Here is a 13,256-nt window from a genome sequence, read left to right as displayed (position 1 = left end):
CCGAGCCTAAAGACCACTGAATTTGGAGAGAGGATCTTGTGGAAAAGAAAGAAAGACTATATTTAAATAACAATTATCTTTAAGGTTTTCAAGCCCTTTAATGTTCTCATTTGGTCCTCACAATAATCCCATGAGGTTGGTGCCATTATTGGGAGGAAATTGAGACTCAGAGGTTAAGCAATTGATACCTACAATCACAGAGATCTGATGAGGCAAAATTTGAACTCGGGTTTTCCGGACTCCAAGTCCAGGGCTCTACCCACTATACCACTGCCTTTCGGGAAAGTACTTCTCAGATTCACAAATAATTAGGAGCATAAGTATACAAAAGCATCCAGGCAATAGGTCCTATGATGGCCCCTTTCATATGTTATAGGTAGAGAGTGACAGTCCTTTCAGATTATGTGAACCCCAATAAGATCCAAAGCCTGAACTAAACAACCAAACTGCTTTATGTTGCTCTAAAAATGCCCTTTCCTTTGTCAGCCACTTCAAAGACCAGATAAGGTTGATAAGGAGTATTCTTCCTGGTTGTAACCACTAAATGATAAGCCAGAATAATGGGACTTCTCTTATCTTGATATCCTAGGGGTATATGGTTATATAGGAGAAACACAGACATCTTGGGATCCTAATTTCTAACTAATACTACTTTGTCAATTGTCTTATCTTATTTATTCAACTAAGAAACTTCCTTTCTCATGATATGGAAACCATAAATTGGAGTTGGGATTGTTCTGAAGTGTATTTAAAGCTTCTCATTCTTTTTATCGGTCACTCAGAATGATCATGTATCTGCCAGCTTTAAGGGAATAAATAATGTAAATATATATCACCTAGCCTGTTTGCCTCCTTTAACCAAACTTTCAGGGCCACAATAGCTATCCCCTGAGGAGACCCAATGACAGGAATACCATGGACCAAAAAAATCTGACGATGGAACAAGTGGCATACAGGTATATGTATGTAAATCTGTCTGTATATTTATAAATATATACATGGAACTATAGAATGCCACCAGGACCCCTTTGGGGAGACAGTATGGTACAGTGGAAAGAGCCCTGGTCTCCTACAAGGTACAAACATGATGAAGGACAAGCTCCTCTGGTTTCTCCCTCTCTCAAATCCCAGCAAGTAAAGTTCAAAATATACCATCACACTAGAGGATTCTGGGAGAATTTTTGGTCATCTGTAAAGTCTGGCATCGTTATGGCAACATTCTCAAAACAATAGCCTTACTATTGCCATCACCCCCACTAAAGACCACTCGATGCCCCCACATCCCTTGCAGCAGAGCTCTGCTGTATGTGATCTCTCTCCCAATTAGAATGTGAAGTCCTTTGAAGCAGGGACTGTCTTGCTCAGCTCCTTGTATCCGTAGCACTTAACACAGTGCTTGACACATAGTTTATGGTTAATGCAGGTTCTTCCACTCATTTACCTCAACCTGGGCCTAGAAACTAAAATAATTTGTTTTCATGTTAGAGACATGAAGAACAGCAGAGAGGGAAGGAGAGTTAGAACAAGATGGGAAGGGGGAGAGGGGGAGGAAGACAGAGAAGGCTGGAAAGGCAGAGAGACACAGAAACAGATAGGGAGACACAGAAAGCAGAGACTCACGAAAAACACTTCCTTTGGAACCAAAACAAAGAGAAGCAAAAGAGCTCCCCAGATAGAGCTCATACTTGGATCTGTGACTTTGGAGATTTACATACAGAGCTGGAATTAATTGTTGTTCTTTTAAGATTTTCTGGTTTTTGTTTCCTTCTTTTTGAAAAGATAGTAATAGTGTAGCACATGGTTGCATGCTGTAAGTCAGTCTCACAACACTGAGGGAGGGAGAAGAGTTACATCTTCCCAGTTTTAAGTGAACTTCCAATTAAGAGAGTAAGAAAGTACCATGTGACTCAAACCTAGAGCCCTCTCCCCAAATCCCAGACCATGAACCCATCATCTATTCCATAATATTTGGGTCAAGCATGTCATGTATCTCTTAGTGCACTCAGAGAGCAACCAAACACATCAAAAAATCTCCATGAGTTAACCTTCTAAGAAGAAATCATATTGCCTCATCACCCTCGGGTTCATTCGAAGGATGTACTCCAAGAATTTTCTCTGCCCCTCATAATCTTCCATCTTCCACCTCCATGCCTAGAACGCTCTCCTTCCTCATATTCCTCAAGAGAACAGTGGTGGGATAAGCCAATTCCCAGGCTGACTTACCCTTAGGATCATTGTGCCTCTCCACCTCAGAATGAGTTGGGATAAATGCCTCGTAGGAGATAACCATTGATACTAGGCATGAGATTTATTGAAGGAACACAAAACTTGAGAGAACTGTGTGGCTGGTTAGTAGATTCCATCCTTCCCCATTCCTGACCTTCAAACACCCTAACGTTTGAATCAATGCTTTCTGCCAGGTCCTGGAGTCAGGAAGATCCCAGTTCAAATGTGACCTCAGACACTCTGTGATCCTGGGCAGGTCACTTAACCTGTCTGCCTCAGTTTCCTTGAAACTGTAAAATGGGGATAATAAGGGCATCTGCCTCCCAGAGTTGTTGTGAGAATCAAAGGAGATCAGTGTAAAGTGCTTAACTCAGTGCTTGGCACATAGTAAGTGCTACATAAATGTTAACTATTATTATAACTAGGACCATAGCATCCGTGCTTAATCATTTATGTCTGTAAAGTGAAATAAATATACGTTTGCTTAAAGCACACTATGTCTTTTCTAAATATTTTATGTGCTTTGAGTTCTATGGTAACCTTCTCTAAAGAGTTAAGTTTCTATTTCAAGCATTATTTCAAGAACTATTATCACAGTAAAATAATTCAGCCTTACCCTCCAGTAACTTCAAAAATTGTTCTCTTGTTTCCAAAAACACTTCTTCAAACTAAAAAAAAAAAAAAAGAAGACTATTTTGTTTCTAAAGTCCTAGATAAAGACACACTTCTACAATAGAAGCAAGAAGAGAACATCGATTACAATATTTTTTTTTAAAAAGTAGTTTTAGAAACATAGAATCTCAAAGTTGGAAGGGATTTCAGGGGTTATCTAGTCCAACCTGTACCTGATGATACAGTATGTACCTTTATGACATACCCTACAAGTGGTCATTGCCTCTGGTTAATGACCTCCAGTGATGAGGAAGCCACTACCTCCCAAAAGATCTAGGTTAAATTTATGCCACCTGTGTGACCTTGGGTAAATCAGTAAATTTTACTGAATCTCAGTTTCCCCATTTGTAAAATAAGAGTTGGGCTAGATGGCTCATGAGGTTCCTTCTAGCTCTAAATCTATGATCCTGAGTCACCTATCCTATCTTTGGTGGTATGGCAGTTCATCTGAAAAAAGTTTACTGCACTGGAATGTCAATGTGAGCCAACAATGTGATGTGTAGCTTCCCCCTTCCCCCCAAAAAAGCCAATTTGATCTTAGATTGTATTAAGAAAGGCACCTTACTCCTGACCCTCACTAAGCTACAATGCAGCCAAACTGGCCTAGTGCCATTTTCTCTATACAATATTCTCTCTTCCACCTTCATGCCTGGAATGCTCTCAATCTTCATACTATATCCACCTCTTAGAATCCCTTCATGGCTCACTCAGCTCAAGGACTACCTCCTGTGAGAACCCTTTCCTAATTCTCCCAGTTGTTAGCACTTTCCTCCCCTCCAAAACATTTTGTATGCATTTTTAATTTGACTTCTCTGCATGCATGTTGTGCCTCACCTCCATCCCCAGTAGACTGTAAATTCTTTTAAGATCAAGGTTTATTTCGTTTTTGACTTGGTATGCCTAGCACCTAGCATAGTGCCTGGCTATCCCTAAGCACTTAATAAATGTGAATTGAATTGAATCAAAACGAAATGAAATTGCATCCAAAGTGAGAGGGATGACAGGAACACAAGATCAGGAAATACAAAATATGTAAAAAGTAAATTCAAAATAATTTCAGGGAAGTGGTGAAATTCTAAAGGGGCAGGGGGAGAGTAGGGGAGAGGAAAGGGTCAGAAAAGGCCTCAGGGTGCCTCACAGGAGTTGAGCCTTGAATGGAGCTTAGTATTCCATTTCCATTATTATTCATTCACTAGGCATTTCTTAAGTTTATAACCCATCCAGACACTGTGCTGGGTCCTAGGCACATAAAGACAAAAATTAAAGAATTCCTGTCCTCAGAGAACTTACACCCTATAGACTGCTAACAATTATAATAGTAAGCTAAAATCGATGTCATGTTACTGGATCCACTGGTGATTATAATACCAAGTTGAAAAAGCATAATTTGTCATTGAATTGAACCAGAATATGGAATTTGAATAAAGTGTCTTTGTGAATTCACATGGATTGTCAATCTATATGAACATTGGCAGGAAGTTATCAAGCTGTTTCACCAGGCTAAAGAAAAGGAAGGCCACAGTCAACCATCCAGAAAAACCCACCAAGGTGGGGACCTCACTGGGACCACTGCTAATACTCAGACTTTGCACTCAGGCACAATTTCAATAAATGGATTAAAAAAAAAAACAGAAACTGAGAAACAATGGATGAACTTTCACCCACAAAAGTTTGGCAAAAAAACCAAACACAAACGAACAAACAAAAAAAAAAGCCCAACCAAACTGCATTTGACTTCAAATCAAAAGACACAGGAAAATAAGCTCTTTCACTTAGTGGTTTCCATTGACACCACAACTTTAAGGATTGAATGACAAATAAAATTTGATAAAATTGCTTATTTGCTTGAGGCCAGATGCCAAGTTATTTCAACATATACAATCATGCTTTGTTTCCTCTTCTCTATGATACTGCCAGGACGTTCCTCTTCACCTCCCTACAATGTATGCCCACCAGTGAAGGACAACATATAGATAAATGCACACATTCATGGATGAAAATATAAGCATGTGGCAGGGTACATGAAGCAACAAATCTCTAAAAATTGAAATTCTGTGTCCGTGGCCGATTTGTCCTCTTCTCTTCCTTCCTCCAGGGTTTCTCTATGTACTTCTTTCCATGATGAGTTGCTAATAAGACAGAGGGCAGGGAATAATCTTAGGTCTAGGGGCATAAATGTTCAGGACATGTAATGGGCATAGAAAGGCCTGACTAGAGAACAGGGATATCCCAAAGGACCCTACCCTAACTTTCTCCATCGATTTCTCCACATAAGAGCTTTATTCCTTCATTTGCAAAAAAAGGGGGTCCATTAGAAGCAGAAGATTGCAGGTGTACCCATGGAACCTGCAGGACTTCTTTTTCATGGAATACTGGCCATTTAAAATAAAGTCCAAGTCCTGGGCAGTACTGGACCCTAGAAAAAACAAACCTCAACTCCGGCCGCTGCTAGGAGCCATCGAATGGACTCCATCAGGCCTCTTCCATTAAAGTAATAGAGTCTGGGTTTCTCTGCCATGATTTCAGATTATCCGTTGCCTATGGAACAAAATAAAGAGAAATACCATATGTGTTTAAAAAAAAAAACAAATTGGGAATTTATTAGAGATTTTTCACCCAAACACTCTGTACTTGTAAACAGCCATTTACAACTGAGTTGCAACTATTCCCTGCCTGTTCATTTTGTTGACTATGCTATTTAAATGATTGTTACATAATATTTATGTCCATCAACCCAAACTGTTTTCAATAGTTACTAAGTTTGCAAAGAGATAGAGAAAAGGAGGATTCCATTTCTCAGAGGGAAAGATGACTGTCTCCCCCTCAGTGCAAGATAGAGGAGCAGGGAGAAGTCAGGAAAAAGGAGCATCTGTTATTTTCACAATGTTTTAGAGTTCATGTGAGTATAAGCAATACAGTAGACAGGGAGATAAAGAATCACTCTTGGAACCCAAAAAGTTCACCCATTGGAATTAAAGTCCACTTTTAGCTTTAGAATACTCTGAGATTAAGTAGCTTCCCACCGCCCCCCCCCCCACTACCCCACTTTGAGTGACAGCTTGCCAGAACAGCTAGCAAAAGGGAAGGGTGATAATGTCACCCATTCACCACTGGTCAGAATTGAAGGACTGTGCACAGGCAACAACTTTATTGAAACCATGATTAGCAAGCTGCTATCTGCACTCAGACCAGAAGAGCTTCTGGTTATGCAATGATTCATTTTTCTTAACCAACTGCTTCACATTCTCTAACTACAAAAATCAAGTTGTATAATAATGTTATAGAAAAAAATTGAATAAGCTTATGCACAAAAATCCCCAAATAGTAAACCTCAAGCAAATCATTTTACTGAGTCTGAAAGAAATAAGCCAGGAAGGAGAGAGAGAAGAAAGAAAAGCAATGCCTTCTATAATTACATTTCTCTACTCTACAAATTTCAAAGTCTGAGTATTAGCAGTGGTCCCAGTGAGGTCCCCACCTTGGTGGGATTTTCTGGATGGTTGACTGTGGCCTTCCTTTTCTTTAGCCTGGTGAAACAGCTTGATAACTTCCTGCCAATGTTCACATAGATTGACAACCCATGTGAATTCACAAAGACACTTTTGCTTCATGTACCCTGCCACATGCTTATATTTTCATCCATGAATGTGTGCATTTATCTATATGTTGTCCTTCACTGGTGGGCATACATTGTAGGGAGGTGAAGAGGAATGCCCCTTTCCTTGGGATAACCTTAACTTACCTTTCTTTACGAAGAAAGAGAACATCTCAGGTCTTTAATAAGAGATAATTTTTTTTGGCCTTTTCCCTTTCGTTTAAATTTGAGGTCTGTGTGCAGGGCAGAAGGAGTTCTGTCTCAGGCTTCTTGTTCCGAACTCTGGCTGTTTACCTGTTGCTGTGCTGATATTACCCAGAGGCCCATGTGGGGCCCTCTATGCTAGTGCTGTGTTGAAGTAGTAGCTAGCACTGGCTGCAGGGGTCTGGCAGCTTAACTGGTGCTGAGCTAGAGTCCTAGTTGGGGTGTCTAGGGTGTGCTGAAGCCCTGTGGGGTTCTTCTACATTTCCCTAGGGCTACACTGAAGCACATGCAGATCTGGGCTACTTTCCCAACAAGCTGGGGGTGGGGGTGGGGTTGTTCCTGTTTGCCCTGGGCTACACTGAAGCACTTGCAGATCTGGGCTACTTTCCCTACAAGCTGTGGGTGGGGGTCAGGGTGGGTCTCCACCTTGTTTGCTGTGCTGGGGCTTGCTGCTGGCTGGCAGGGACACTTCCTGTAATGGAATGTGCTCCCCCTTTTCAAACCCTTTTACCTGAGTGAGATGGACTTTTCTTGCCAATCCTCCGGGTTTCCTGGGCTAAAAGACAGCTCCAGCCTGTCTTTCTCCTGGTTCCACTGTTCCAGAATTTGATCTGGGATGCTTATTTTATGGTTGTTTGGAGATGAACGTGGGAGAGCTGCAGCGATTTACTGCTTACTTCCCTCCTTCTGGCTTCCCAGAAGTTGGATCCAAGAGATACTTTCAAATCTTTGGTCAAACCTATTTTTAAGGGAAATCCCAACGCTTCTTCCTTCTTATCTCCCCTTATTGTAACTAAACCGTGAAAGGTCTGAAGCCGACCAGGAGCTTCGGGTGCTCCGTGGAGAAATGACAGGAGTCAGGCCGAATCTGAATCAGAACTCAACTTTATTCAAGCAAGCAACAGACTTTTATACTGTTTCTCAACCATGACCTAATGCTTCTGAACCATTACCTAATGCATTGCCTCGTTACTTTACTGGGACATCTTTGATACTTTACTGGGACATCCTGCCTCATGTCTCGAGTAGCCCATGTAGCTCTGATACATAGATGCTGACTATATTGCAACATTCCTGAGCATTCCCGTGCAGATAACCATACCGAAACATTTCTGTTCTTTCCCATTTGGATCACAGCCGTGAGGGTGATTCTGGACCCACCACCTCTTATCTTGTAGGCTTACCAAGACATAGTTGGATCTCCACATGCCGTTCTGCACGTCCTCAAGTGTAGCTAGAACAGGCTCAGGCTTAAAGGAAAACCTGTCATTTACCTCTCTCACCATGGGCCATTTCAGAGATAGCCTCCTACGAAGGTCCTTTCTAAATCTGAAATAGCCTCTTTCCTTGGGATAACCTCAAATATATTCTTACCTTGGAATGGTAAAGAAAAAGTAGGCACAAATATATACCACTCTACCAAATTTCAGATAGGGATTATCTCTCCCAGATTGCTCCTCTCATTCCCCACAAAAAGATCATAAATTCATAGGACTACAGATTTAGAGCTAGACTGGACCTTAGAAATAATATCATCCAAAATCTAATAAATCCCTGCTGTTGAAATGCCTCATTTTAATTTCTAAATGATTTCACCCCAAGAATTTTGGAACTAACATCTTTACAATGGAAGCCATCTCCCATCTCACCACACCACCTTTTCCAGGATGCTCCAGATAAAAGATGGCAAGCTTGAAGATAGAGATCATGTCTTGCTTGTTTTGCATTTCCCTTACTTCCTAGGCCAATTCTGGACACAGATCAGTGGATACTTCTTTAAAAAAAATTGATTATCTTTTCTCCCCCATCACCTAGATTTCCCCTATATCTTCCCCTTCTCAACTCCTCCCGGTCCCAGAGAGTTAACTTATAGCAGGATATTTTTTGAAGAAGAAAAAAATTTCAGGAACACTGTTCAATGCATCCCCCCAAAATCTGACTTCATATGCAGTGCTTCACTCCTTGACTTCTGCAAAGGAGCAAGAGAAAAAGCCTTTTTATATCTATTCTTTGGGGACAATTTTTTCTTTATAATTTTTCGACATTCACTTTCTCTTTTTTCTTTTTTCTCAACTATATGTAAACACAAATTTTAAGCATTTTTAAAATTTTGAGTTCCGAATTCTCTTCTTCCCTTCCTTCCCTGCCCTCTCATTTGCCTATTAGCTATCAACATTTACTTGGGGCAGGGGGAGGGAACAGATCCAAGAGGCAGCTGGAAAGCAGGGACTTGCTTTAGCGCTCCCCCAAATCCCTCCAAACACCTGTAAAAAATGGCTCTGAACAAATTCTAGAGCTGCGGTAAATAGCAGAGGGAAGCAGATCTCTAGCCTAGGATGGCCTGGATAGCAGCTGGGAAGGGTCTATTGCCAGGTGCTGGGAGCGGAGGGCAGCCCAGTGTGGGCTGCACAAGCACAGACCAGACCAGGAGTTGACTGGGCAGCCTTTAGGGCCATGAATCATTGAGCTGTGGCAGTTACCAGACTTCTCAACCTATAAATGCCAAAGATCATGGAAGAAGTTAGTGGGAAAACTGCTGGATCAGGGTGAGAGTGGTCTGGCCCCAGCCCTGAGGGTGGCAGAGGTGGTACGGCAGCTTCCAGAGTCACTGGCTCACACAGTGGGAGGAATCAAGTGGCAGACTAGAGTGGGTCACAATCCTGGTTGGTGGTCCTTGGGGGAGGAGAAGCGCTGCTGTGGCAGAGCTTACGGAGACAGTGGAATAGAAGTAGCTCTGAAAACAGCAGTGCAGCCCCTAAAGCTTGTGTAAAGGCAATCAGTAAGTGAGAAGATCTGCGCCCCCTCCTTCCCCCCCAGCTCCTCCAGGCCATGGAAGAGCTCAAAACAGATTTGGAAAAGCAAATAATAGAGGTAGAGGAAAATTTGGGGAAGAGAAATGAGAATGATGCAAGAAAACTATGAAAAACAATTCAACGACTTGGTAAAGGAGGCCCCTAAAAATACTGAAGAAAATAACACCTTAAAATTGGACAAACCCAAATGGCAAAAGAGCTCCAAAAAGCCAATGAGGAGAAGAATGCCTTGAAAGGCAGAATTAGCCAAATGGAAAAGGAGGTCCAAAAGACCACTGAAGAAAAAAATTTTTCAACTCCAGAAACTTTACAGAATCATTCACCAAGTCTTAGAAGGGCTGCTATCTACATTTATGAAGTGAATTCCCACGTGGAAAGAAAGCACAGCTCCTGGAACAAAATATGATTATAAATTCCCACATCTTAAGACAAATCAGAACTTGAACGGCAAAATGAATGTTGTCTGCCTCAAAATCATCAGGTTGGGAAGCTCCACCCTTGTTTCAACAATGCTCTCATTGCTTATGGAATTCCTATTTTTTGAATTTTCCTTCAGGGTCAGTTTATGGATAATCAGAATCAGTCTCATTACTTTATACTTGTACCTCAATTTTTTAAACTCCAAATGGCATAAGCCAGCTAAAAATGATGGGTTTATATAAGCGGGCATGAAGGGTTTCTTAACTCATTAAGAGAAGGAAAGAGGCAGCCTTTTATTCTTATCTAACTCACTGCAGTTTTCATTACAATTTGTAATCTCCCCAGGCTTTCTGGGAGAGGCAAACTCAGACGATGCATCTCCCCTCCAAAAACTCTGAGTTTTTTCTGTCATCTACCTTTACCCCAACAACTGACCACCCCCCACACAGTTTATACCTCAAACTATGAGATACTCTCAAATTGCTGACTTGGCTTAAATTCCCCCAAAGTAAACACAGAATAGTCCTGCCCATGTAAAACAATTTGCTTGGTGTTTCTTACCTACATCCCAGGACTATCTCTAAACCAAATGAATAAACCTCTATGGGTGGGGGTGGGGGGGTGGGTGGGAGCCCCCCCCCCCCCCGATAGACAAGCATAGAAACAGTCAATAAGCATTGACTCATGAAGTCTAGAAACATGAAATTCATCCCCCAGATAGTCCATTTGCTGAATTAAGCTATCAAGATGCATTTTTAAAAATCCGTTCCTGTTGACCAAACCTTGAGACGCTTCTCTGAAAATATCACCACTAACCTTCTGTTCCTGAGCAGTCACTGCTGTTCTTGACTGAATGAGAGCTTGGGACTTGTAGCTATTTATGAGAAGCCCCACCCCCCCCCAACGAATAACATACACGGTAACTCAGTAACTTAGTATTTACCAGAGCCCCTTTGTAGTCACATGCCTGGTCCTGTCTCTGAAGTCAGCTAACTGTTCAGATTCTAGCTCTGACTTTTATTACCTGGGTGACCTTGAGCAAATTACTTAACCGTCTTGGGTCTCAGTTTCTTCATCTGTAAATTGAAAGGCTCAGATTACATGATCTTTACGTATATGAACTAATGCAAAGTAAAGTGAACAGAACCAGGAGAACATTGTACACAATGTTCTTATAGCCCTAGGTTGATGATTGGATGTAGAGTAGAATATAACAACGACCATCATCATCTCACATTTATACAGTACTTTAAGGAAGGAAACAAACATTTACTTAAATGTCTGCTATGTACCAGGCACCATGATTAGCATTTATAGATATTATCTCTTTGATCCTCACAACAACCCTGGGAGGCAGATGCTATTATTGTCTTCATTTTACAGTTAGGGAAACTGAGGCAAACAGGTTGAGTGACTTGCCTGGGTAACACAGCTAGAAAATGTCTGGGGCTGGATTTGAATTCAGGTCTGCATGATTCCAGGTCCATCATTCTATTTGCTATTTGCCAAACACTTTCTGCCCTACCACAATGAGGTAGGTAGTACAAGCATATTCCTGTTTTACAGATGAAAAAACTGAGGCTGTCAGCCATTTGGTTGAGGTTATATATATATATATATATATATATATATATATATATATATATATCATGACAAATATATTTATCATGACAAAGTTGAGACTTGAAACTAGGTCTTCTGCCTTCAAGACCAGTGTTCTTTTCATATGACCACCAAAGGAAATATATGGCTGCTGGTTTGGCCACCAAAGTGGTACAAGCTGGAAATATGGCAGCATATGGTGGTCACAAACTGGTGGCATAACAGAATGCATCCTCAACATGATGTCATGAAATTTGCATTGCAGTCCTACACCCGCTCTTTCACTAGCTGGATAGCACTCCACCCTACTATGCCTTAGTTCCCTTAACTATATGTAAGGCCAATCTGTAAGTGAAAAATCTTTCCTGCCCATTGAATAGGCCTCAGGTGGGGCCAACAAGGAGAGGCCTGATTAGAGACAGGCCTACACCCTTTCACTAACTAGATGTGAGACCCCAGGCCCCACACCTTTTGGCTAAGTAGGCTCTGAGCCCTCAGAGCCCTGAGCAGGGTATATAAGCTCTGAGGTTGGCATTTTGTTTTGAGCTCTCACTCACTGGAAGAGTGTCTTGTGATTTGACCAGACAAGACTCCGGGTAGCTGGTAAGGAGCCCCCCTGGCTTTGAAAAACCCAGATGTTGGTGCCTCTCTCTATGTAATTCTTTGGTCAGACAGATAGAGGCCTGTCTGTTGATCTCTGTTTATGTAATGTATTTTTGTAATTTCTGTTTGTATTTGCTCTGAAGTTCAGGGTGCTGGCTTTTTCCGCCTGAACTAAGTGAATGATATATGTATATTTAATTAAAGTAAGATTGTAAACCCCTTAAAGTTGCTTTCCTTAGTAAAGCATATCAAAGAACCTGTGCTAGCAGCCCTCCTTTGTGCTGGTGTTATTGGTCTTACATGGCTACAGCAGCTGCTAGAACATTGTTGTTACATGGGGCCTTCCTGTAAACACTCACTCACGAATACAAACTGTCTGCTTGCCTGTGTCCTTTCCTCCCGAAGTTCTGAGAGCCTGCAGTTCTGAAAGCCCTTGCAGTTCTCAGAGCCCTTGTATTTCTCTCTCTCTCCATCTCTGCATCTCTCTGTGTCTCTCCACGTCTTCCAGTTTTCTGTCTCTATGTCTCTGCAGTCCTCTCTGTCTGCCCTTCCAGTTCTTTCTGTGTCTCTGAGCTTAATGGCTACCCTCAAGATATATACATACCCTTCTTAGGGTCCAAGGGCTTCATACCTAATCAGCAAAAGGCTCTGGGCTTGGGGCCTCATACCTAGTTAGCGAAAGGGTGTGGGCCTGGGACTTAACACTTAGTTAGCAAAAGAATGTGGGCCTGCTTACAAACAAGCCTCCCCAATCAAGCTTCCCTTAACTAGCTCCACCTGACCCCTATTAAATGGGCAGGGAAGATCTTCCATCACTTTAAGTGGTTTGACATTTCCTTCTCCAGGTCATTGGACAGATAAGGAAACTGAGGCAAACAAGATTAAGTGATTAGCCCAGGGTTACACAGCTAGGAAGTGTTTGAGACTGGATTTGACTCATGAAGATGAATCTTCTGGACTCTAAGCCCAGTGCTATATCCACAGTGTTACCTAACTGCCTCTGCCTACAGCATTGTAAGCAATGAATAAATGCTTCTTGGCTTGATTTGACTATTAAGGTTCTTAAAGGCTAGTGTCATAAAATTAGGCTTGATGGCCTTGAGACCACCATGACAGTCTCC

At 41.7% G+C, this 13,256-nt stretch overlaps 1 protein-coding gene across 4 annotated transcripts in view; it reads right to left on the bottom strand.

The window, feature by feature from the left end:
- Positions 1 to 10,839, bottom strand: part of LOC118856196 (glutathione S-transferase A4-like) — a 30,452-nt gene extending 19,613 nt beyond the window's left edge. Inside the window, exons 1-3 of one of the 4 annotated variants that reach the window (XM_036766338.1) lie at positions 10,747 to 10,839; positions 5,330 to 5,436; positions 2,843 to 2,894 (exon numbers count right to left, since the gene is read on the bottom strand). In XM_036766338.1, the coding sequence (XP_036622233.1) occupies positions 2,843 to 2,894; positions 5,330 to 5,416 (139 nt within the window). In that variant the 5' untranslated portion in view covers positions 5,417 to 5,436; positions 10,747 to 10,839. Of the gene's footprint in view, positions 1 to 2,842; positions 2,895 to 5,329; positions 5,437 to 6,640; positions 6,779 to 7,208; positions 7,391 to 10,746 lie in introns of those variants that run through there. The other 3 variants (XM_036766341.1, XM_036766339.1, XM_036766342.1) reach the window with 3 other exon arrangements.
- Between the last annotated feature and the right edge of the window lie 2,417 nt (positions 10,840 to 13,256).

Source organism: Trichosurus vulpecula, chromosome 7, assembly GCF_011100635.1.
Source record: "Trichosurus vulpecula isolate mTriVul1 chromosome 7, mTriVul1.pri, whole genome shotgun sequence".
In the NCBI taxonomy this organism is placed as follows: Eukaryota; Metazoa; Chordata; class Mammalia; order Diprotodontia; family Phalangeridae; genus Trichosurus; species Trichosurus vulpecula.
Note: the sequence above shows the minus strand (reverse complement) of the source record. Positions and strands in the feature narration are given on the sequence as shown.